Raw genomic sequence first — 26,235 nt, forward strand, 5'->3', positions numbered from 1 at the left:
CTTCTCAGCAACAGTCTATGACGCGCAGTCGACGTCAAGCGTCACTCACGACGAGATCTGTGATCGCAAAAACGAAGACGGCAGCTGTCGAAGTCGCGCACTCAGGTATTGCTGACATCGCCGACGACTTATCGCGATATTCGCGATTCTCCGCACTCCCACTCCGGGAAATCTTATCCCCTTTTTTCGTTGAGTCACGTTCTTCGAACTTGCATTAGAAACCAGTTTTCTGCTCGTGTCGCGATCAGCGACGTTGACGATCGTCCAATCACGCGTGTCTGAACATACGCACGTCCTAACTTTTACACGCACTTTGCCTCAGTTGCAGCCTATTTCAAAATACACACGGGGGGAGAAGGGGTCAAGGAAACTCCGACGGCATATCGGTATTGTGTGCAAGAAAGCGATAAGGCCTGTTCGCGACTTCCCAGCGTGTGGCGAACGAGCCGAAACGAAGGAGAAAGGATTAAGAAAACCGGTGGAGCGCGAAAGAGACAGAAAGAATTAGAAGCACCGAGAACCGAAAGAGATAACAATGATCCTCGGTAGGCTGGGCGCAAGACTCCGGCACGCCGGAAGGCGGCTGCTTTTGGACCCCGGCGAGATCTCTACCGAGAATCACGCCAGGAAACTGCACTTTACATATTTCCCGAGCAGCAACCCGACTGTCGCCGGTAAGTGAATGCCAGCCACACGGAAGCGTGTGCTTATTAATTTCCTAAAGAATCCTCTACGCAAAATCCAGAACCGCACGCGAGAAGTCAACAGTATGTATATGGTTACATACGTCGTGCGCGCTCAATGCGTAATCTGATTATAGAGCGTTTGAGATTTGTTTATCACCCAGTTCACTGTATGTGACCAAACGCGACGCGTTGAAAACGTTTAGAATAAAAATATCATGTACTTAAGCTAACAGATGATAGAAAGAATGGAAAAAGTTATTAACGAAATAATTTTGCTTTCAGGTGAGACCCAAAAGCTAAATATGTTTCAAGCCATAAACCATGGACTTGGTATCGCGTTGGAAAATGATCCACGTTCTGGTAAAACTATTGTTACATTAATATTATTTCGTCATATTATCTATGAATATTTTATATGAAATATTTTTTCTATTTAAACATATATTTAATTTGATTATATATATTTATGTGTGTGTGTTTAATTAACAAACTTTGTTTTTAATTTTAGTGGTGTTTGGCGAAGACGTGGCATTTGGAGGCGTCTTTCGATGTACATCGGATTTACAGAAACGTTTCGGTGCCAATCGTGTCTTCAATACTCCTCTTTGCGAACAGGGAATTGCTGGTTTTGGAATTGGTCTGGCTAACGCAGGAATATCAGCAATTGCCGAGATTCAATTTGCAGATTATATATTTCCTGCTTTTGATCAAGTACTGTATCCATTTACTAGACCCCCTCTCTCCGCCCAATATTTAACAATATTTAATTATTTAAGGAAAGAAACGGTACAAAACTTAAAAAAATATAATACGCGTAGAAACTTTATGCAGCCTTAAATTACTCTTTATAAGTAACGCGTAATGTATATATATTAATTAAATAGGTAAAGTAATTATCTCGAGCTGTTAATAAGATTGTGTGTGCATTTCTCTTATAGTTGGTAAATGAAGCTGCTAAAGTGAGGTATCGAAGCGGCAACATGTTTGACTGCGGCAAACTCATGGTTCGAGCGCCCTGCGGAGCAGTTGGCCACGGCGGTCTTTATCACTCTCAAAGCCCAGAAGCCTATTTCGCACACACTCCTGGTTTGAAGGTTAGTAGAAGATTTTTTTTTCTTTAATCTCTTGATTTTATTTATTGAATGTAACACGTTCCTTCTTCTTGAAAAACATATTAAAGCTAAGGCACCTCTCTATTCATAGCCATAACCGAAAGGATCTTATTTCCAAGAATTGGCTCATCTGACTGAATAATTACGTGGCAGGACGAGCTTCGCCACCGAATTTTCATCGTCAATAACATTCTTCAGGTATAGCTCTCGCTATATCCCCGGTTGTAGAGCCGTGAGCTCAGAACTTTCCTCAACAAATTCCATGAATATTGTACGACTTATACGCTCTACGTATGCATTAAGAAAGTTTTGCCCGCGCACACTCATGCACAAATACCGCTATTGTGCATCGTGATTACGAGAGGAACGAACGCGGCGTAATATCGCCGGTCGATGTTACCTGAATCCGATCGATTTTATGCTTGTTTTGAGGCTGTCCAGTAGCCTTCGATTATCACGGGAGGAATAACGAAGGAGATAATTTACGTTTTTTAACGAACATATCTTACTTACTTTTTCTTTTTTTTTTTAGATCGTCGTGCCTCGTGGAGCGATGCACGCAAAGGGTCTTCTGCTGAGTTGCATCAACGAGCCAGATCCGTGTATCATGTTTGAGCCCAAAGTTCTCTATCGTGTAGCGATAGACGATGTGCCTACCGCACATTACAAAATCGAAATTGGCAAAGCCGAGATTGTAAAGAAAGGTAAATTTTGAAATAATCAGAAACTTAAGTATTTAATTGAACAGTATACTCAAAAATATGTATCGATAATTTATGTTTGACATTTTAAGTACTTTAAATAACACAATTTATACGCGATTTGTATGCAAAATTATTAATTCAATACTGTTTTATACAATGAATAAGAATTATTACTCTTTTTTGGCCTTCGAATCTATTGATGATAATTAACAGTATTTTATTAATTTGATTTTAATGGCATTGATTGAGAGCGATGTTTTCACCAACAAGTTCCTGTTTTTGACGCGTATTTATAATTTGTATTATTAGAAGTGCTTGGATCTCGAGATTACGCGGAAATGATTATGCGCTATGAATAAATATTTGCAGCTATAAAATTATTTTTCGAAGAAATGTGTTTAAAGCAATCACAGGCTCTGCTTTGTATATTTTTTCACCGCGATACGTAAACGAAAGTAACATTTCGGAAGATCAAAAAATTTGTTTGAAGTTGTAAAAAGTGATTAGTCTCACTGACGAGCTCGAAAGACGAACATAATTTATCGAGAATGTGATCGTATCCTTCGATTATATCGCAGCAGTGATCTCGTGATATGAGTGGTCCTGAAACAGGATATGCGAGAAGAAACGCGTGCTTTCATCAACGCATCGATTAACATATGCGCGTGCTTTTAAATGTATGTATCTAAAGTTACTTTGTCGTGTAGGTGACGCTGTAACACTCGTCGGTTGGGGCACCCAGGTGCACGTATTGCTGGAGGTGGCCGATCTGGTCCAGAAGAAACTCAACGTGTCCTGCGAGGTGATAGACCTCGTTTCCATTTTACCTTGGGATGCGGAACTCGTGTGCAAGGTGCGCAATAAGTCTTCTTGTGTGCGAGTGTGTGTGAGACAGAGAAAGAAATGATTTAACGATTAAGTGAAAACCCGGGTGTATAAAAGAATACGCGACAAACGAAAACTCCGTTCATGATTTCGTGCACGTTTTTTATTAACGTCGAATTTCAAGGGTTGATCGTGCGAAATCTCCTGTCTGCTTCCCCTGATTTAATTCGAATCGGAGACGCTTCGGCGACAACTGCGTCACGATCAAACGTCAAAATGCGGATTCTGATGTAAAGAATTGCCGGCCTACGTGAAAAGAGATTCAAGTCTTTGTACTATTTGTTAACGTTATTGCTGGAACGTCGCGGACGTCGAGATAGTGTCGAGGGAAAGAGACCCGTCTCTCTTCTCACGACTGTACGAAGATTGATCGTCGCATGTAATCCGTAATCGCGCGAGAATTCGATATCACGATTCGATCTTACAACAAGCGTGACATCCTGTGTCGTGTCGTCGATGGAGAGGCGGGCACGCCGCTGTCGCGAAACGAGAAGCGATCGCGATGTCGGCCGCTTGCATACCCCGTCAGATTACGATGGTATACAAATTTCCATAGACGCTAATATCGCGCTGATTTATGCTAATCGATCGCCGGTCGCTTAATGATATGCCCGATCGTACCGCGTTATCCACTCGCGGTTTGCAGGCTGTCGTTATATTAAGTACACATACGCACACACAGGCACGCACGTGACGAAGTGATCGTAATTGAAAACCCGTTTTGCTGCAATTTCGATACAGCCGCGGATTCGCCGTCTTGTCTACTCTCCGACGTGCCTGCCTGCGAAACGCCGCGCGATTTCGCAACGAGATGAACTGCTCTCGCGGAACAAAATTCTGATGCGCCGCGAGAAATCTTCGCGCGGCTTACCCCAAGTTGAAAGAATAGCGTTAAGTTCAGTTGAAAACAGATCCGCGAACGTAAAAAAGCTTAATTGCCTGTAATCATCAATTTAAATAAAACGCAATTAGAATTTTATTTATAGCAATAATAATTTTAAAATTGAAAATTAAGAGAAAACAACCGGTCTTTTTAAACATTTATTAGTAAGTTACATAATACATTATGTAACGCATTACATCAGACCAGATTACACACATGCGATAAAAATATTAGTTCTTTTTACATTTAATTATTATGAATTATTACAAGTAAAAGAAAACGATACACTTAATAGCATTATCGATTTTATTCTTTTAAACGTGAACGCAAAGTTAATTTACGTTAATTCTCCTTAGGCGTTTGAAAGGGATTGAACGTTATGAGGAAGGGGAGCAATAACTCAAACGTTTGCTGTGACAGCAAGGCGCCCGTTAATAAAGGTTAATAGTGGACACGCAGAAACCTATAAATATCAATCCGATGAATATAGAGACGTAGGCTTTTGCGAGGTGTATCCGTAACGAAAGATTGTAACTCCTGAAAGTTGCAGGGAAGGTCAGCGTGACGTCGAAAATGTCACAGGAACCTGTATTCAGCGTTCGGTCGCGCTTATCTATCTAACTGCCTTTGTCAATGATTTACAACGGGACGAACGCACACCTACGTGCAGGCACGCAGGTGTGTCTAATGCGTGTCTCGATTGACCGTTCCCGTTTGTATTTCTGCGGCGTCGAATCGCGTCGTGTACAGGCCCGTATTTGATAGTTGTTACAAAACGACTCGTGCCGTCATCGACGGCGTCGTTAATGCGCCCGCTTAGCGCATCGCGAAGTTATTATTGTACCGCGATGTGGGACGAGGCGTAAATCACGCGCGAATTAAGCCCGCCAGCGGCCAATAATAAATTACCGTATATGATACTGTGTATTCGAATGTTGCAGTCGGTGAAGAAAACCGGACGCTTGATCATCGCCCACGAGGCGCCGATGACAAATGGATTTGGGGCGGAAATAGCCGCGACCGTACAGGTAAAGTATTTAGCCCTTTTCTCGCGGATGTCCATGCAACTTCTCATCACGCTAATATCATGCCTGAATCGAACACGACGCCCAGATTCTATCAACCCTGGCCCTTATATGGCGCGAGTGAATTGCTGCCCAAGTCGGAAGTCTACACGCGTAATAGCCCTCTAAACCGGTTTTTAACGGTGGTAACGATTAGTTAGTCTTGTTCCTCAAATCTCTCGCCTTTGTTATGCGCATTTAATTAATACCACAGTTCTTGTATTAGAAAGTTGTTGCGACGGAACACCCTTAAAATTAATCAAACTAATTGCGGACTGAATCAATGAGTTGCCCTGACAGCATGTTGTCTTATTCATGATGTAGGCGGAGTGTTTTCTGCACTTGGAGGCGCCGGTTCAAAGGGTCACTGGATGGGACTGCCCTTTCCCGCACATCTTCGAGCCGTTCTACCTACCGGATAAATGGCGTTGTTTTGCAGCTGTTCGAGACGTTCTCGCATATTAAAATCGCGACAAAGCGTTGTTGGTATAAGCGTACCTGTGTGACGGAGAAAAGAACCTCTTGCTCATAAAAAAAAGTTTGCTAATTATCTAGTTATCAGAGATTTATATTAGTTATGTTTCGTTTAACATTGTTTACCAATTAGTTTTCTTAATTACGTTAAAAGAACTTTTTTACAATTTTTTAAATGCATAAAATGTTGATAATTTGTAAAACACGATGTTCTTTATACTCGAGATTCGTGTTAATTAATGCACTTTGTTTATTTATTTCGTTATTTATACATATATAAATAATTTATCAATCGTAGCGTAATTGCTAGTATTAATAATAAATTAAATAAAATATATAGATTATTAACTCGTAAACTATTAATTTTGTCTTTCCAGAACGATTACTTATCTAAAAAATAAACAAAGTGCGTGCATGTATCTTTCACCGCCAAGCATTCGAATGATCGTACATCACAAATGCAAAACCCATGTCCTTGATCTAGTTCGTCGCAATATACATAAATCCATCCCTCTTATCTAAATTAATAAAGCAATGGAAAGGGGATACAAATCGTTTGCCGGTGGCAATAACGTGCTCGGACAAAGACATCGGATAAACATTCAGGATGGATCGTCCAGGTATCATTTTTTTTTTGCCGATAAAATCTGGGTTAAGTCCTTCTTTAACAATAAAACTGCGCACCGATTGTGCGCGCCGTGGCAATGTAATATCTCAATCAAGGTTTCAGCTCCAGGCGCTGTCCTTTCCAGTCTAAACCTTTAGACCGTCGTGTTCCGCTTGTCAACGGGATGTTCACTTTTAATCGAATAAAGATGGTAAAAAAGGACCAAGGAAAAAAGTTAGAGTTTAAAAAAAAAAAAAGGAAAACGAAATTAAAGAAAAGGAAGTGTAATTGAACCATATGCTTGTGGCATATTTTGTAATTTGAAAGGGAAACCACATTCTTTCACTGTATATTATGATACGTGAAAGTTGGCAGAGCGGCATACGCATGTACACATACGCAGATAGAGCGCGGAAGAAAGATACAGAAAGACCTGATAGCAGTAGAAGAAAGACGGAGAACCAGTCGCCGCGAAGCGTAGACTATATCGAAGGTCGACGAGTTACCTTTTTATTAACCGATTTTTGCGAGAATAGAGCAATGGCTTTTACATGCTAACATATGGTACCGATGTGTCCGCGGACGTCGAAAGATGAGATTCTCATTTTCACCGGCTTAATAATAGTTAAGATATTCCTCTGGAAGTACGACTTATCAGTATCTTTCTATATGCACTGATAGTTCCATGTTAAAATATGCCAATTAGCAATTCTCTTTATTAAAAAAGAATAGTTGATAAAGATTCGTTAATGATAATGAAACGACAAAAACTTTAATTGTTATAAAAGTAGCCTTTAATTCAAATATTTAAGTAGGTTGTTTTATTCTAGTGTTGTTAACGTAGGACATAATATTTTTTTATTCCGTCGCAAAAAGATTAAAAATATCAATTTTGGATAGGAAATATTTAAGATAAACTCGAAACAGAATATAATTAAGATAATCAAAAATTTATTTAAATATACAAGCATATAAAATTAATATTTGGAGTGTTCTTTTATATTTCTTGGTGCCAAGTTGAACGTCAGTCTGTTAGATAGATTTATACAGAACAATTTTTCAACAACAATAAGTAACTGGTAATGAAAGCTTCCATTGCTTCAATTGGACACATTTATCGAACATATTTATCGATCATGAAATTAACTTGCGCAGCTGTGTTTTTATCTTATCTAAAATAACATTATTCGTCCCCACTTGAAATTACATGAATAAAAGTGGACCAATTTAAAAAGATCATTAATGTCCATAAGAAAAATATTCTACGTATTTTTGCGACAAATGGCTTTATAGTGACTTTTAATTTACAACACCATTAACCATCAAGTAGTCGTCAACTACCGATGCGCGTTAATATCAACAGAATTCCAAGTAGAAAACGCGACATTAATAGCTGACAGCTAATAGGCTGCTACTCATAGACGTTCATTTAATACGTAAAATATACAAAAACGTAGGAGAGAAAGTTTTCGCGATTTATTAAATAGGGAAAAAGACTTGTTTCGATATTTAATTTATTCGCTTCCTTTAATGTAGGAAACTTAAAACACACAACATTTAATTTTATCTTTTCTATTAATGCCAGAAGAAAAATGTCAAGATCACGACAATTGTTCATAAGACTGTAAAAAAAAAAGGATTGCTTTATCTGAACAAGGTGTAACGTACCCACGAGAGATTATTACCCGAGATCGCGTAATTAATGTTCATATAATCTTGTGCGTTACACGTATCTCGTTTTTAGCAAAGTATAATGCAATTTCTAGTAGAACACCCCGAGGGCATTCTTTTTTTTTTACGAGTTTACACGACGTGAGTGAGTTGCAACCGCAATTAACGCGCACTGCTCGACCGCTCTAAATATTTGGTGTATCGCGTTTATTACATCCGTGCACTATCTCGTCTGATGCTGGAAACCATCACGAATAATAGCACGTGTCTATCTCAAGCATGAAAGATCGTTCAACATTAGTATGCTATTTTAGTAAATGAGGCGAGGTTTCATCAGCGCGATTAATCTAGCAAAGAAAGAAAGGACTTTACGACCGTACTTATTTACAAAAAAATTAAACACTTTATATCGTAGCTCGTCTCGTTCGCTGCTTGGTCTCGGCGTCGTTTATTCCGCCGACGAGAATCAGCCGAAGAATCAGAAATACCTCGCTTTACATCGTAGCCAGCTTCTTGCGTCGAGATCGAGGACGATCCGGTGGAAGACGTCTTTTCCTGGACACACTAGGTAACATAACCTCAAAATCTAACGAGAGTAGACGTACAGGTAGCCGGAGGGGGAAGGAAAGGTGAGGCGAGCGCGAACATGCGCAGTACCGCGATCTAGGTATATTCTCTCACTACTTCCACTGTTGCCTTGTCCTTCTCTAGCGGTCACGCGAGGCACACGTTCTTGCTACGCACGTACAGCAGCCACGTGTGTCCGTACCGGAAGTAATACTCATCTGCGTATTGCGTTCAACGAAAACCGTCCGGTACGAGAACTATCATCTCCTCCCCATTATCCGTGTGAGGAGAGCACGTGTGAGTATATCTCCCTTCTGTAAAATAAGTTATATCCTTACTTATGCGCACGTCTCTCTGAGGTGACCCTTCTATTTTAGACTCGCGGAATTTTTATTAATTGTCTGGGCTTTTTGTTCGCAGATAACCAGGGCGAGGATGAACTTCGAGTGGCCTAGAGAAAGCTGGTCAACTCCGGCGGAAGGATCTGATGTTCTGAGAGGAGGAGAAGGCCTTGGAAAGGCGGAAAGGAGAGCACGTGTGAGTATATCTCCCTTCCGTAAAATAAGTTATATCCTTACTTATGCGCACATCTCTCTGAGGTGACCCTTCTATTTTAGACTCGCGGAATTTTTATTAATTGTCTGGGCTTTTTGTTCGCAGATAACCAGGGCGAGGATGAACTTCGAGTGGCCTAGAGGAAGCTGGTCAACTCCGGCGGAAGGATCTGATGTTCTGAGAGGAGGAGGAGGCCCAGGAAGGGTATCCTGCCCCGGCGGAGCAACCCATGGGTATATATCAATTTTTTCTTTGGATTTTTAATAACGTTTTTTAATTTTTTCATTTAATTAAATTTTATATCTACTAAATAATTGTTTTATTTTTTTGTTTCAGGTCAAGAGAAACTCCGCTGCGTCGCATCGCTCAGTGCCGCACGCCGATTCGAAATTATACGAACTGCAGCCGGTTCGTCGGTCGTTCGGGGCTGCCGATAGTTACCGGGCGTTTTTTTACGATTTTTTTTAATCCGGGAGTGTCGAAAAATTTGTTCAGTAATTTTCGCGATTGTAACTTCACCCGGTCGCGTTCGCGAGTTTCCAGTGCGCGGAAGGATGACTCGACACGTCCCATCTGGGAGGAGGAGCAGGCCCGGGACGGGCATCCTGCATCGGCGGAGCAACTCTTAGGTGAATATACATTTTTAAAAATAAAATATTAAATAAAAACTTTTACCTTTTTTTTTTAATTAATTTTAAGAACCAATTTACATGTCTACAATAATATATTTTATTTTATGTTACAGCCACCGGCAGAAATCTTCAACTCCGCTGATGCTCATGCAGATTGGTAAGTCGCATATATTTTTTGTAATTCGTTGCTGAGTTTCTTGAATCAGCACCACGCCGTTGACCATTGATTACTCAATTGTAATCATCATATAGAAATTATTATCATTAATTAACGTCCCCAATTATAATGACGCGCACAATTTGGGTGGGAAACATTCTTTAGAAAAATATCGCACGCAAAGCGTGCGCATGGTTTGTTCTAGTATGCATAATATAATCAATTGCATAAACATTCATTTATATATTCAGTTTACGTGGCATACATTATAATATTATTTGAATATTTCTCGAATTTTAGGCATTTAATATATTTCTTTATTATTATTACGTAAAAATATTTTCCCTGGCGCGATGGTGCTCCATTTTAATGTGCATTTTCGAAGGCTTACGTCACGATTATATATTTAAATATTAAACGATATTAAGTATGTCGATGGGGCAACGATTTCAAACAAATATATATAGCGCGACAATTTTGCACCACGTGTGGTGAATGTGGATCCTTTCGCTCTGTCCGCGCATTTCTTGCAAAAATTAATAGTGATTAGATATGCGCATAAAAAAAATTCCAACGATATAATGTACATCGACAAATAAGTCTTACGATAAATTAATCGCTGGTCTATATTTATTACGGTGCCGCACACGCGTTGCACGCGTAATTATTCGGATTGCAACTCCGTCACAAAGAAACATTCATAAATTATGTATTTTATTATTATTTTTTTTTTTTTAATCATAAACGCGTACTCGATAGATTTATTGTAATGCTAATTAGCAAAACTGATAAATAGTTTACGTTCTCTTTGCAATTTTGTTAGGCCGTTAACACGTAACTTCTTCTGAGAAGTGAATGCCATAGAAACAACTTGCTGTTAGGTTTTGCAATCGTTGAGAATGAGTTACATAAATGTAGAGCACAATTCCAATTTATGCACGCGTTATTTTGTACGTACGATCTTTCGTTAAAAATTTAAAGATTAACGATACAAAAGTACTTAATACGACAAGCTGTTCATATCTCCACGTTTTTCTCCGACACGTTTTCAATTACATATAATATGCAAACGAACGCTTTATTATCTTTCTTTTATTTTTGGATATAATACATGCAAATTCTAAATTACGAAAATAATCCCGACGTTGTAATAAATTTATTTTCATAAATATATAAACGTGATATTTAATTATAATTAAAAGGTAGATTATTTAAAGCTTTAACTTGCATAATTAGAAGATGCCTCTTCGCGGTAAAGAGATCCGTAGGTGTTTTGTATCCAAGTTGAGTTATATCATGTTACTCGATTGAGATTTTAATTAAGTTTGCAAACGTGAATGAGGAAGGAGGGAAGCTCGTTAAAAGAGAGAGGCACGTTTTGAGAATTGAATGAGTGCCGGCTCGCGTCTGACAATGAGACCCGCAAAATCGAGACGAACGCGTACGTAGTTCATTGCCTGTGAGAATCAAAGGTTGTTGACTTATATCGCATAGATAGGTGAGGCGGATAGCCAGGTAGTTCTGCCTGCATCGTCTACCTGGTTATCCACCTGCGTCGCGGCTTCTTCTTCGCCGGCTCCCGGTTTCATCTCGATCGACGACCGCTTTTACTGCAAATTGCTTCCTCGACGAGGTACGAGATGTATGTATACGTAGGTATCGAGCATAACCGGCGCGCTCATTAAGAAAAACGAACGAAAAAAGCGGCCAACCGGTCAACCGAGCGATGCACGCGTTGCGCGCGGTGAACACGGTCAATCCGATGCGCCGTGCGATGCAATGATTCTTGTGCCACACGCATTTTTTCTCAAGAAAGCGGCAAATTAATTCGTTTTACGTCTATATAGCTGTAATCTTTGCCAACATCCGGGCAGAGGCGGCTTTCCATTTTCGGTCGATTGTTTCTATTTTTTTTTTTTTTTTTTTTTTTTTTCATGTCATGAAAACGGAGCTGTCGAGTCGCGAGAGGCATTCGTGCCAACGTTAGCTAGTTAATTGTGGCTGACAAGCGAAGTTTATCGCGTCGTTTTGCTCGTCGCGCGTCGTTGAACTTGGCCCGATAATCGAACAAAGAAGACGACAATCGCGAATAGCGACGCGGACAGTAGTAGCCTAGGCTTCCTTCGGGCGATTTCGGGCGAACGAACGAACGAACGAACGGGTGCAGAAGTGGTGCGCGACGGGCGTACGCGGAAGATGAGGTGCGGGAGGGCGGTTGTTGCTCTGGCATTCTGTTCGGGTGGGGCGACGACAAGCCGGGACGGAACCTTCGAGGCGACGTGCGACGAGGTTCTCGCAGTGCCAAACCCCGTCGTTCGCCTGGCATTGTTACGTCGGTTCGTACCTTCCGCATCCGTACCGCGCGTAATTATACATATGCATATATCGTCGTCGTCGCGAGCGAGTCCTACGCGACGTCAGCTTCGCGCCGCGCTCAGCAGCGTGAAAGTGTCTACCTGCCTGTGATCTATGACGGTTCGTCGCACGCTTCCGCAGTTTATTGGGCGAATTTTCAAGTAACCGACGCGTCTCTCTCCTAAGTTAACGCGTTCACGGCTCGACCACGTGATACCGGCGCCGCTGTCGTCGCCAGCGCTCAAAATCGGGCGCCTCCTCGTCGCGACGCGCGCGACCGAATTCGTAAGTCCGTTCTCTCGATCCGTCTCGCAACGTCGTTGTCGCCGTAACCTTCTACGGATCTCGCGCGAGTAAATCGGTCCGAATTACGTCTATCAGTGCCGGCCGAAGGAAGCTCGTCTCTAATCGCAACCCTGGCACGGTCGTCCGGAAAGAGTGCGGACGGAATCATTCTGGAAGCGATCATGGAGGACGGAGCTCGCAGTGACGCGCCACGCTCGACGGACCCGGAAGACGTGCGGATGGAAATATTCGTCAAGTCGTCCACCAAACCCGATCTTCTCGTTAAAATGCCGCTGATGCAGGTTAGAGTCTTACGTAATGCTCGACGCGAGTTGAAGCACGCCGGTCGTGCGAACTTCGCCTCTCGGCCCATTTGCGACGCCGGCGAACAAACGGCGGTCGGCGGGGCGGAGGGAGTTGAACTCGACCAAGTCGTTCAACCCTCTCCCGCGGCCCCGGAGACTGCGGCGGAGGTCGACACCCCGTTGTGCCGATCGATGCCCGCGATCGATTCCCTCGCACCCGGAGCGATGCCTCCACCGCGAGGCGCAAATCTCGAACCCGTGAAACGTCAACGCGTCTCCCCATTTTTTTTTTTTTCTTTTCTTCTCTCTCTTGTCAGACGTCGCGCGCGCACGTATATTCTGTTTACCTCGCTTCTGTCCTTCGCGTGTTTGCTCGCCGTCCTACATCGACTTCAAATATTGTTACGCCGCGAGCGCGACGTACCGAATCTACACGGCACTTAAAACACCTTAACGCTTGTTTAATTTTTTTTTTCTATTTATACATATATTTGTGTGTCCTCTTTCATTTTTATGATCTGAATTTAATTAACGGCTTACGTTAGAAAATTAAAATCTGGGAGGGAGATAATAGGCTGACGAATAGCATACTTGGCACTCAATAATTTTTCACGCGATACGCAGCGGTAATTAACTTATCTTCGTTTTAATCATTTAAATTGAGAATGCCACTAATTTCATGCAAATTAACGCAATCGAAGAAGGAGCTCTTTCTGTTGAAACCTTCTTAATATTCATTTCTTTACAATCTACATGACTGCTTAAAAAAAAACGTAACCGTTTTATTTATTCTGAATACCTCGTTTTCAGATTAAGAAATAGAAAGTACATTGTAAGTTGAATCTAAATCGGAAAAAAAGGCAAAGTATAAAAAAAAAAGAAAAGGAAAACTTTAGAATATTGGTACGGCAAACAAGTTTGGAATGCAAATCGTAAATTGAAAATATCAAGTATTTAGCACCGCTTACTTAAATATCGTGCATGTAATAAAGTATGCAAAGAATTAAATAAATTTGTAAATTTATTAGAATTGTACACGTATTACAATTTGTATTAAAAATTGATACGCTTAGAAATTAATTCGAGTGAAATAACGCTGTCGCTGTCGAATAGACGGTCCTCTTTAAAATCCAAGAATTCGTAGATTAAGGGGATAGTATTTTCCATTCGTACATCCGCGTTTCCACTTGTTCGCGTGATTTATTATCCAGTATCACATACGCGGTAGATCAATCTCTCTAAACAATTCCTCCTTCGTTATTTCCGATATCGCGAGGTGGTGTGAGTGCCCACTTTTTTCTGCATATCTTGCCGTGTTATTAAATCAGGATCCTTATCGCAAGCGCAAGTGAATTCGTGCGTGAAAAAGATAATGGCGATTAGATAAGTGAAATTGGAGAATCTATTTAGGATTCGCGCATACTCGACAATCGCAGATTACCGATCGATGGAATTAATTGTTTATGCGAGTACAGAGAGAAAAAGTTTAGCTTTTTTTATTCGCGAAATAAAAGAAAATAAGTAGGTACTTAAAGTTTTTTTTTTTTTTTTTTAACGTTCAAAATATCATTGGCGATAATTGAAATTAATCATTTGCAATTCCATGGTTTATTGATTTTGGAAATGGTCTTGTAATCTGAAATTGTCAAATTTTTTTCATAAAACATTCAACGACGTAACGTTGATACTTTCATTGGAACATTTTGATAAGGATTTTTAGTTAGGTTCTTTTATCGCGATGCTGATTTACATCATACATATATCACAAACTCCTCGACGGTTGTTTTCGCACTATTTGATTGATCGTAGGCGTGGATAAAGAGCGTTCTTATTTAAATGCCGTTTTTCCGCTTAAGTGCGTGCGTCGCGATATATTTCCAAACGCAATTGCATTTGACCGCCACGGTAAGAAGGAAAGCAAATGGAAAGGGTAGAATTTATAAGGAACGACAATTATTAAATTAGCATAACGGGTGTACGCGACTGACCACGAACGGAGACGTTGGCTAATCACTGCCTAAGTATGTGTTAATTTATCTGGACACAGTTTCAATGAAAGGTAATATTGATCACTTGGCTTCGCCGCCGCGGTATTGTCTATTTCATCGCAGGATATTTTGCATTAAACTTGCGTACATACATTTTTATGCTTTTTATTTCTATTACACTTTTATTTTATACGCACACGTAATACAGAAAACTACGTATTATAAAAATGAAATATATGCATTAAAGATATTTGAAAACTTGATGCAAAATATTTTTGCGTACGTACGTAGGGAAATATTGATCGTACATTTTTTTTTTTTTCTTTTTTTCTTTTTACGTAGGCGTGAAATGGAAATATCAATTCGTAGAAAGAACAATATTTTCAAAAAGTTTTTCAAGTAGAACGTTGCGCAACAGCGCTTTCTCATAGATTGCAGTCCACGTTACACTTTGTAGTGTTGCATAAAGATAACTTCTTAATAAATTGTTATTTAACATGGTATTACGAACCATCATAATACGATGACAGTGATATCAGTTTTAAGCATTCCGGAAATTTTATCATGTGCCGTCGATGCGCATATGGCAGAAATTATTTCCACAGTCCAGAAAGGTCGCATGCGATAAGATAATAATTTACTTACGTAGAGAGATAGAGACTGACCAGTGATATCATCGTTTCTGCAATTTGCAAGGACGATTTAAATTTACAGCTCGTAAAGTTTTAATCATTTTCATCCACGAGCCTTCTTCTCTTTTACACATACGCTATTCGATCGTTTTATATCTTTCGTGGTCGCCGTCGCTGTGCTTAGGGTTTTAAGCTTTTTCCTGTACGCCGACGCATCCTTTCGTTCTTTAAATGATCATCTGCGTCTGAATGACGTCATTTTATTGCCTTCTTCGGGCGAGATTGCTCCCAGAGCAATGGCACGGTTATCGATTGAATGTCAGGCCACAGCATGATAAGTTGCTTACATAGTATGTTGATTGAAAAATGTTATCGATACTACGGCTCTCGAGATAATAAGTAATTTCGTGATCGGAGAAGAACATTGTTACAGTGGTAAGATATCAGGGGAATTGAATAATGCTATATCTTTGAACAAAGATCTCTGAAAAGTCTTGAAATGTGCGTTTCAACCAAAATTACTCTCGCTTCGGTGTTAATTTATCGACGTAAACTTTCTTTGCTCGAGTCGTGTCATCTGCGAACCCCGAAGGCCGTCGATTTCTTCGTGATATTTGGGCGGGCTTCAACTGCGTTTAATAATTAAGGCACCGACGTTTTAAAGCGTTCTTAATCGTGCTTAAATGTGCCAAACATGTTTACGCGTATTATGTAACGTTAAGAATCTCGTGCAGATGTAGAACGCACACGAGATAAACTGGAAAGTAGAGAATAATGATTGACATTATAACGCGACAAATAAGATTATCGGTCGTCGTCGATGCTGTTAAAATTCGAGCTTTTGAATTTTCTTGAATGATACGCTTGCTTCGCCGGATCGTAGCGAGTCAACTAATTCGCTGTATCGGCGATGACGGCGTACGTTTTTATGCGGATACGAAAGGCAAAGTTTATCTACATAGATATGCGCGAAATTACATTACTATAAACAATCGATCGTGCGAGTGACATTGATTCCGAGCAAGTTCGCGTCCTATTAACCGATAAGTGACGAAAATATCGAAAGGAAAAAGTACGGTTAATTTTAGCAACGCGTGGGATCTCATCCGATGATTTGCATAATCTGAAATGAACGAGCGAGTTTGCAGTATGTCAAATAAAGGACGTCGACATCTATGATTCACGTCGTATTTCCATATTTATCGGGAACGAATTTTCAGCCCCATTTCATCTCCCTTTCGTAGAGAGAGCCGGGATACGTTAGGCCGATACCGTGCATTGCCTATTTCGAGGCCTCGGCCGAGGCTAAAGTTGCAACAGAGATTTTCGTAACGTGCCAGTGATGTCGGCGTTTAGTATTTTTTGCCGGCGTTGTTCTTTTTCGCGAATGTAAGTGTGTTACAATGTTCAACGGCGGAATGCTGTACGAACACACGCACGGTCCTCTTGGCGTTGCCAACACGAGCGCGGTATCTCTTATTTACCCGAAATACCAGAAGGTCGCGCGTAATGTTATAGTGTCGCGAAAGTGAAACGAGGGTCCGCTATCTCTTTCTCTTTCATTTGTCTCTCTCGTCGAAAAGGTTAAAAATTGAACCAACGTCATAAACTAAAAATGCTCGTCGGAGCGAGATGTGTTTTCAGACCGTTCACTGTAGGGATTAATTCCGTCAGGCATACGCATTGACCGACTCCGATACACGCGCGTGGCTCGCGTAAAAGGTAGCTGGCGGATTCGCACGTTTGAATTACAGTCGTGATGACGTAGGTACGGAATGGTCAATAGACCGCGAAAGAAAGCCCGTCGATGTGCGTTCATCTATGTGATTCTATTTCCGAACAATTTCTTATCTAAATTTAACAGCCGCGCAGGGTGATCCAATTCTTAGCAGCATCTCTTAAATTGAAATAAAAAGAGAAAAAAAAAAAAAAGATTTTTTTTCTTAAAGGCACTGACGCGTCGTCGAAAATTCAGTATTCTCCCCGTTGAAATCTTATTTGTAACATTTATTGGGGTTTTATGCGTGAAAACTGCACGATTGCGTGCGTCTTGCGTCATTATTACAAGCGATTGTCTTTCTTTTGTACGCAACGAAATTGGTCATGGTGACACACGGCTGCTGGGGATCCTTAAATAGAATCGAGTTTCGCTGGCGGGGATCAAAGGTTGGGAATCGTATGTGAAAGGATGTGAAGGAAAGGTATTGATTGGCGTATTCATTCGATCGTAAGAAAGCCTTAACCTTCTATATAATTTATTGACTCGAAAGATTTCGTTTAATGCAAAATCTACGCGTAAATTCGTTTCTTTAAAATTTTCTCATTACGGTATAAGTGGTCTTGATAAGGCCTCTGAGGTGTATCTTGTTTTAGAAAGAAATTGTTATCGAAAATGGTTGAAAGATAAGCTGTCGATGAAAAATACTTGCGATAAATATTTATAAAAAGCCCACGTGCATGTTAAATATTCGTTAACGCGTTTAATTAACAAATATTGAATTTTTCTTGACAGCAAATATTCGTCGTGTTTCAAATTAAAAGAAGGTTATAATTTAATGGTTATCTATTCTCAACAGTAGCATTAAATGTATCGTGTAATTAATTGGCAGAATTTAACTATCGTGTAGCGATAATTAATATCTCATTTTACACGAATAAGCATAATTAATTTTATAATATTCCGTAGAAAATTATTATATTATTAATCTCGCATGTGTGATGTAAAACGATCATTTTTAAATAGAATTAAATATTGAGGAAAGAGATATTTTCTGCTTGTACAATTAAAATTACTGAGCGCGGCGCATTTACTTTTATTTCTTTTACGTAAGAAAAAAAATCTATTCTTTTAAAAATAAACTTTTAAACAATCGACAAAATATTCGATGAATAAATTTTTTTATCACACATTAACTGACGTAGGGATGAAATATATAGCAAGCTCGTCCGACTTTAAGCTCGTGGCTCTCACATTCTTTTGTTGACGGTCGATTGATACGCAATCAACATATAAAATAGTAAAAATTAAGCTGACATTTGCTCTCGCGGCACAAAGTAAGCCAAACGAGAGGATCAATCAGCATCGCGGGAAAGCGGCAACAAACGGGTAGCATTAAAATCTCTATAGCCTTTTTTTTATTATTTTTAATAGAGATGTTGAATCACTTTCATACGGTACCGATTAATTTTTACGCAATCCGTTTACGAGTGAAAAAGTTTACGAGAAAGGAATTACTAGAGAAACTATCATTTTTATTAATTGGGACATGTGAGTACGTGCTTTGACTGTGATAGCGCGATTATGATATTTAAAAAAGTTGTAAGCAAGAGGTAATTTATTGCTACGTTTACAATGATCGGAATGACAGGTGGACGGGTTAATGAGTCGGCACTATTCGTTATTTTACACGAGAGATCATAATGTACCGGGAAGAGCGATAAATTAACAGAAAAATGTCGGCGCGCCACACATGTGTTAAGTCATGGCAAACTTTAAATCACAACAATTATTTATGGCGAGATTTACAAAACGTTTGAATCTTACGCAACGGAGTACTTAACTTTACGCGCCGCGCTTCGCACGCGCACTCATTTCTTGCTTATTTATTTTTAAATTAGCCCGGTGGGCCGATTTGAGATTTTACGAAAGCGTATCGTAGACCTTATTTTCGCAAAATCAACGGTAGGACGACTCTGCCGCGCGATGGGAAAGAAATCGACCGAGTTCCGTCGAGAGGAGTCTTTGTCGGCGGATGACCTTATGAAAGCGTAATGCCCACATAGTTGGCATGCAAATCCTTGGCGCAAAACGCTGGAGGGCAGCCGTTGCGTAAACGGAGAAACGCATACCGCGTCAGATGTAATGCTCCATCGATACAGGCACCGGTCGCCGCGTGAATCCCGCTAGCATTAAGAAGTGGACGATAGTTGCGACATAATGCGCCAGTGCGGCGCTTGCGATTTTACGTAAATCGTAGTCCTCTTATCCGTTACAATTCGCGAAGCAATATAGAAATTGGTAAGCGCGCTGAGAAAGAGTAATTTCCCGACGACTGACGCGCGACAAAAACGTGTATAATACGCGCGATATTATCCAATTTGCGGGCGATTATAAAAAGCTCGTTGGCTAATGCGATAAGTAGCATTAATGCTGATTGCTTTATTATTATCGTTTATACTTCACGTATTAGAAAGGAAAAAAAAAAACAGACTTAATGATGTAATGGACATCGAGGAACAATATTTTTTTTTAGATTATTTTGGAATTATCTTTTGAATAATTTTTTTTTTTTTTTTCTTTAATCTAACGCATTTATATTAGTAAAGTACAATTAATTATAGTTTCTTTTTATAATTCAAGAACTTGTACCGACTCGTGAAAGTTTGTGATAAAACTCTTTTATAGATTTAGTATCGTGATTGTCGCATACGCTTACTCTAATACTTTGATTGCCTTATTAACCAAATGTGGACTCGTGTTTCCACAAAAATTCCGTCGCTTATTTGGATAATGAGCCAATTCAATCCTTCATATAGGAAAACAGTTGTACAATTTACGTTTTTGAATTTTCGAAATGTTGTGTCGAAATTGGCTTAGCAATCAAATATTAAATATTAATATTTACGATCCACAAATACAGACATATATCTCTGAAATCAATCTTATCTACTTAAAAAAAAAATATATTAGTACCAGCGATTAAGACAAGACTTTATCTGTTACATTTAAAACAATATTAAATAGCACGGTTATTTTTTTTTATCTTTCGATCGCTTATTACCGTAAATATCGTAATTTTCTTGAGAACAATTTTCTAAGAGAAGTTATCTTGGAAAGCGTTTAACGTAACATTCTCCGGTGATTCTAAAGGAATTTTAAAAAATGCCAGACGCATTCTACAGGTGCGAATATGTGGTTTGGTCTCCGGTTACATTTGGTTTCGCAGATGCTGCCGGCTGTAGCTTTTGTCGTCGTTATTCGCATTCATCAATCAAAGTGGGCGTTATTTCAGGCACGATACATTGGCCTGCGCGGTTTTCCGGCATTCGACGGACATTTAACATTGACGTACACGACATGCATGCACGCGGCGCGAGTGTTGTCTAATAATACGTGCTATAGAGCGCGGCGACTCGTCGTACGTTAACGCACATGTGCTGCTATTCGTCCCGATTTAACCGGCGAGATAATTAAGTCGTGGGTTTTCATTAATGCGCGTCAAACCGAAACGATTTGTTTATACGGCCACGGATAATGTAACCCGGGAACGATCCGCTCTGTAATTGCAGCCATTTACAGGAAATGACATTGACGTGATGAGTCGTTCACTTTTCAAACCTTCATTAAAACGTAATTATACCCTTCACACTTAGGCGCGATAAAGAACCGTGTGTGTGCTCGTAATTAACGCGCGTTGTATCGAACGGAAGTGTTTGGTTCAGATAAGCGCAAATGCTTGGCAAAAAGCGAGCCTAGCGAAAGATATAATGTGAGGTTCTCAGTTTATTACATTAAATATCCGCGAATTATACATAGACATATATTTACATTAGCCCACCGTAATCTCTCGTGGCCGAGCGATAAACGTATTATGCAGGAAGTACGGAAGGATGTTCTCAATTCGCGGGCGATTTGTAAGTCGGTGGCGGTCACGCCGAGATATGGTTGAAAAAACAATGGCACTGTAGATAAGAACATTAAAGTCGGGGTAGCTGTCCGGCCGTTGAAGATACCTTGACATTTCTGGCGCCTCGTTTCTATTATCAGTTGCTTTAAAATATTGTAAAACAGTAAGGAACCCTACACAATTGAAAATACAGCGAGGACAACTTATGTTTGCGTAAAAGTAGCTGCGATCAACTTTTAGGCGGGTCCTCGTTGGCAAAACTTGTCGAGTTAAAAAATTCTTTTTGCACGTTTTTCTATTCCGATTAACTTCACTTGAGTTTCTGCGGATTCCTATGCGCTTTGATTATTTTTTTTTAATGTACGTAATACGCGAATATAAAGAAACATTCTTCGGACGTATATTACAAAAGGCGATGGCGCAACGCAAGATATCGAGATGCAATCAATACGGTGTGGGGAGAATATTGAGAGAAGGCGCAGTGCGCGGAGATAATGGGAGAATATCGAGATGAGTTTCGATGATGACAGCCACGCGTAAATTCCGAGTTATCGGATATTGCCCGTAGATGAGGTCTCACTGTGCGCGAAGAAGAGATCCGCGTAACCATCTATGTTTTAGAGAAAGTCTCCGCGGGATATAAAATCCATTTTACCGGGCGATCGTACGCTTCTATTTTTTTTTTTTTTCTTTCCCTGGTTCGCATTCCTTAGCCATCACGGCACGGTGCACCCGATGGAATCTTCTCGTAAATTGCCCTCTTCCGTATTGTCAAAGACGGTGCTTAAACCATGCAGGGAAAGTTTTTCCAATCTCCGTGGCGTCGATGCCGCTGCACGTACACCGAGAGCATGTAGGATCGTTCGATTCGACCGACGATATATCTCTCCGCGAAGGCCGCGATAAATATCGTCTCCTCTGACGCGGGAAAGCGTGAGAGAAAGAGAGACGAACGTTAACGAAATCCAGACTCGACGGAATTATTATCGCGCGTGTCGCCCGATGAAAAAAAAGATCGTTCGCGGTATACTTTCCCTCGCAATACGCTCGTCTTCACTCCACGAAAATATTACAAGTACGAACATATATAATTTAAATAGGTTTATAAAATGCAGATTACTTTAAGAAATTAACGCGATCGGATAATCTTATAAAATATGATAAAACATAGGTGAGTTGAAAGCTGTAGAAAAATGATACCTTTTCTCCGTTTTCTTATAATATAAAATTGAAAGTACATTATTCTTAAGCGAAATTAATAATGGTGTTTTTTTTTCTTTTTAATTATCGAGCCTACACGCTACCTCGGCGAATCGAGCAAACTATAGTAACATTTACTCGCGTGCATTATGCAAGAAACAATAAACGCTTTGACGTTCGTTGTTTCTTACAAACGCAGCCTCGGTCGCTGCTCCTGCCGGTCGCTGCAGGCATAGGAGCAACGACCCATTGATCCCGCGGGAGAATCTGGACCGCGTCGACTAGGGCACGAGGTAAATTCCACTTCACGCCGTGCAATTTCTACCGAGTTATCATCTTATTTCTAATCGAAATTTACTACATCCCCTTCAGAGTAAATTAAAAAAAAAAAGTTGGAGATGAGAAATCTCCACCGTACAGAATTTACTTTTTTAATTAACTTGTAATATAACGCTATAAATTTCGATTTTCTTTACGTGAAACTGGTGGTTCTTTGAGATATTTTTACGAACTATAAAGTCATAAATCATTAGATGGAAGAATATGAAAATTGTTTTTACCATATTTACCGCGTTCCGCTTAAATTATGTAAGACACGTGGTCTACGACCCTTCCACTTCTCGTCATTCGATACTCCGGCAGTGTTTTACAATAAGACTGATAATAATCGAGTGAAAGCTCGTAATATTAATTACACCAACATGATTTTTAAATGAGGGTAAAGTACGTCTACAGTTAATTATATTTTATATGATGCCGGAGTTGATAAATGTCATTTATCACATAGGTATGGCAAATTTAATAATCTATTTCTGACAAGAAAAATTATTTGACTGTGTACACGTATAATTTTTTAATGTTAAAAAATTTCTTTATGAAAATGAGTAATGTATAATAATATAACATTTATTTCGTAGAGAGTAATTTGCTTTTGCATATAGCACGCGTACAAATTGTCATTCGCCGTGCCTCAACCGTCAAGTTGTCATTTGCATACCGACAGTCAAGCTAGTCGAGATAGCAGCGATAGTTGCTCTGTATATCATTGTTTTACTTCTCGAAACGTGGTCGTGGCGGATACTAGAACGTACAAGCCACTATCGTATCTCACGATTATGCAGTGGGTAATTATTTAGTCCATGTAAAATTGTATCGTTGTATCGAAGCAGATATTCACGTGATCGATCTTACCGGTTAATATAAATTAATCCCATACGCGTGTCGGTTTGCGAGTTGAAAGAAAAAAAGAGAAAAATTACGCGCGAAACGTATCCAAGAAAACCGGATTTTTCAAAGCCGACAAGAAAATGACAGCGAGAGAACTGTTTCGTCGTGTTCGCGATGAACAAAGACTCGAGGTATTATTGCTCGTTTTGGCGGACACTCGTGATAAATGTATCAGCCTTGTTCGGACGGCGGGACGAGATCTCGTCAGATCCGCGGGGCAATCGAATTCCGACGATCCGAGATGGTTCGTGCGTGAAACGTGATTACGTTCACGGATTTACACGTGCGCGCACACGTCGGCTCGTGTGCACGCACACGGACATACGCGTGTATGCTAAACAGTTTTCGATTTCGACACACCTGTTCAACGCGCTATTCCAGTTAACTACTTTTCCTCGTTCTAATTTGGTCACGAGCGTATAGAGCTATTATTAAATAACTTTACAATAACGATAACATATTTATTTAATCACGTTATTATGCTAGAACGACGATTCGCATTGTGTTTATGAAATTTTTTAACGAGGAATTAGGCTGCTTTATGCGTTTGTACTTGACGGCATTGGGATCCGACGCAGCTGCTAAACGCGATCAAAAGAAATTTCGTAAGGATGCCGCGGTCCATATGCTACATCTCGTTATTCCTTTTCACTACTTGCGCAAACTGTCCCGGAATCTTAAGTGCAGTCGGTAAGATGCACGCCGAAAAGCATAAAGATCATTAGCCGGAATTAAGATACATGAACAGGTTAAGATAAGACAAAGTATAATATTTAAAGATCGGCTCGGCACTGATGCAAGCCGCGAGAAAAGAGTTACTTTCATTACGCTCGTTACGTCGTGCGATACGAGAAGAATCATTCGCGCCGCGATGTACCCGGCGAGAGTACTTGCGGATTGCGTATTTTAACGTGACCGGGGTGTCGCGGCGTTATCGAAAGCATATATTTTACTTTGCGTAAACCGACGTGTGTATCAAGACTTTTGACGGCGCGGCGCGTTTTCGCATACGCGAATCGATTTCTCTCGCCCGCGGGCAAAGAAGTCCAAGTTATTTTAATTGAGAACTGCTTAATTATATGCATATCGGCACGTGATCTTCGACACCGCGATCGGCAATTCGACGTAAGAGTTGGCATGCGTGGAAGCGAACCGAGAGTAATCGGACTAGCACGCAACACAACGTGTTCCTCTCGTCCGTTACATAATGATCAACTAATCTACCATCAGAGATAATATCCACTCGATACTCGATTCATGATGCGTATACACACACACACAGTTATGTGTAACACATGGCCGGTTGGACTGTCCGCGCGTTCGTGGATCGGCCGGTTTCTAACCCACCGGATTCATCACTCCTGGCATGCATTCGTGAAAGGTTGCACGATCAGATTGAGTAATAAGAGACGATTTTTTTTTTTTTTACACGACAGGTTTTGAAATAGCCGACATGACGACGGGACATGACGAGTACAAAGAAAGCTTCTGAAAAAAGATTGCCCCTCGCCGCGATTTTCTCGTTCGTACAGTAGATTCGTTCGCGATTGGATTCACTCGTAAAAATATTCGGACAAATTGTTGAAGGTACAAGAAAAGTTCTGGCACCGAATATTGTCTGCGAGAAATTGTCATGCTCGGCGCAACACAGGGATTGAGAAAGGAAATGATGTATCGCCCGCCGACATCTGGCTGAGCTTCCTACGACTTGTGCACCAGCATAGTTTTATATCTCAATTCACATTTTACGATAGCGATAGCTTGAGAAAAAGTTACGATGGTTTTCTATCGCAAAAGTGGTTATATTATTTTTATACGCTGTATAAAGAAGAAAAAAAGAACAGCGTGAGCATTTTTGCGATAAAAAAAAATCGTTTGCTATCATCATCGTGAAACGTGAATTGAAGCTACGCTCTTATTATTATACATAGGTCATAAGTCGTAGGAAGCTTAACCAGCTGTCGTCGACCAATACCATATTTTTTCTTAATCCCTGTATTCCGTCGAGGGTGATAGTTTCTTTGCAGATAATAATCGATGCCAGACCTTTTATTAGTTCTACAAAGCATCTGTAATTTTTTTATGACCGAGACACGATCTGAGATTTAAAAATGTACGATTTACAGCCGTCTAATAATTATATTTATAAATATAATCGACCAATTTACGTGCAACAGCGCGAGATGAATTTTCATTAAATCATTGTAACGTGCACTGTAATTCACATAAAGTTCACGCATATGTTTACACAGACGCGAGGTATATGCCTCGGAATAATGAAAGATATTATTGAAGCGCGTAATTAAATTGGCAATAGATTTTATTATTGACCATTATCTTTGGTAATGCATTTATAACATCATTTCTATGCATGTATTCATAGTAAATGTAGCATTACAAACGACCCTGATTGCAAAACGCCCGCAGTCATGAAAATTATCGTTTTAGTCACGTTCGATTAAATGCTATACGCGTTGATATAATCGATCATTTTCTATACTCCAGGCAAATTCTTTTAAGGCCGCAAATTATTTTATTTGTCGTAGAAAAAAAAGGGGTGCACGTTACTAAATGTATACTTAATATATTCCCATTCGAAAAATTTATTAGCTTGCCGCG

General features: G+C 40.1%; 2 protein-coding genes across 4 annotated transcripts in view; both read left to right on the forward strand.

Moving 5' to 3' along the window:
- The first annotated feature begins 3 nt into the window (after positions 1-3).
- On the forward strand, positions 4-6,244 carry Bckdhb (Branched chain keto acid dehydrogenase E1 subunit beta). 2 transcript variants are annotated; one of them, XM_070657100.1, is made up of 9 exons: positions 4-105; positions 323-674; positions 969-1,046; positions 1,195-1,397; positions 1,625-1,780; positions 2,331-2,502; positions 3,210-3,355; positions 5,212-5,298; positions 5,659-6,244. In XM_070657100.1, the coding sequence occupies exons 2-9, from the start codon at positions 536-538 to the stop codon at positions 5,797-5,799; spliced, it is 1,122 nt and encodes a 373-aa protein (XP_070513201.1). In that variant the 5' UTR covers positions 4-105; positions 323-535; the 3' UTR covers positions 5,800-6,244. The 2 variants fall into 2 exon arrangements, with proteins under 2 accessions (XP_070513201.1, XP_070513200.1); XM_070657099.1 differs by lacking the exon at positions 4-105 and having other exon boundaries at positions 194-674.
- A 3,478-nt stretch (positions 6,245-9,722) lies between these two features.
- The window catches only part of LOC139102513 (terminal nucleotidyltransferase 5C), an 84,607-nt gene continuing 68,094 nt past the window's right edge, over positions 9,723-26,235 (forward strand). Inside the window, exons 1-2 of one of the 2 annotated variants that reach the window (XM_070656456.1) lie at positions 9,723-9,837; positions 9,954-9,997. Coding sequence is in view for 1 of the 2 variants with exons in the window: in XM_070656454.1 (XP_070512555.1) it covers positions 12,820-12,939 (120 nt within the window). In the remaining variant the exon portion in view is untranslated. Of the gene's footprint in view, positions 9,838-9,953; positions 9,998-12,141; positions 12,940-26,235 lie in introns of those variants that run through there. The other variant, XM_070656454.1, reaches the window with a different exon arrangement.

This window comes from Cardiocondyla obscurior, linkage group LG05 (assembly GCF_019399895.1).
Source record: "Cardiocondyla obscurior isolate alpha-2009 linkage group LG05, Cobs3.1, whole genome shotgun sequence".
In the NCBI taxonomy this organism is placed as follows: Eukaryota; Metazoa; Arthropoda; class Insecta; order Hymenoptera; family Formicidae; genus Cardiocondyla; species Cardiocondyla obscurior.

Excerpts from the sequence above, each read along its gene's own strand:
- Bckdhb (XM_070657100.1), top strand. The coding sequence starts at position 536 with ATGATCCTCGGTAGGCTGGGCGCAAGACTCCGGCACGCCGGAAGGCGG. Across the intron at positions 1,047-1,194 it reads GGAAAATGATCCACGTTCTG|TGGTGTTTGGCGAAGACGTG; the intron begins GTAAAACTATTG and ends TTTTAATTTTAG. Across the intron at positions 2,503-3,209 it reads AGCCGAGATTGTAAAGAAAG|GTGACGCTGTAACACTCGTC; the intron begins GTAAATTTTGAA and ends TTTGTCGTGTAG.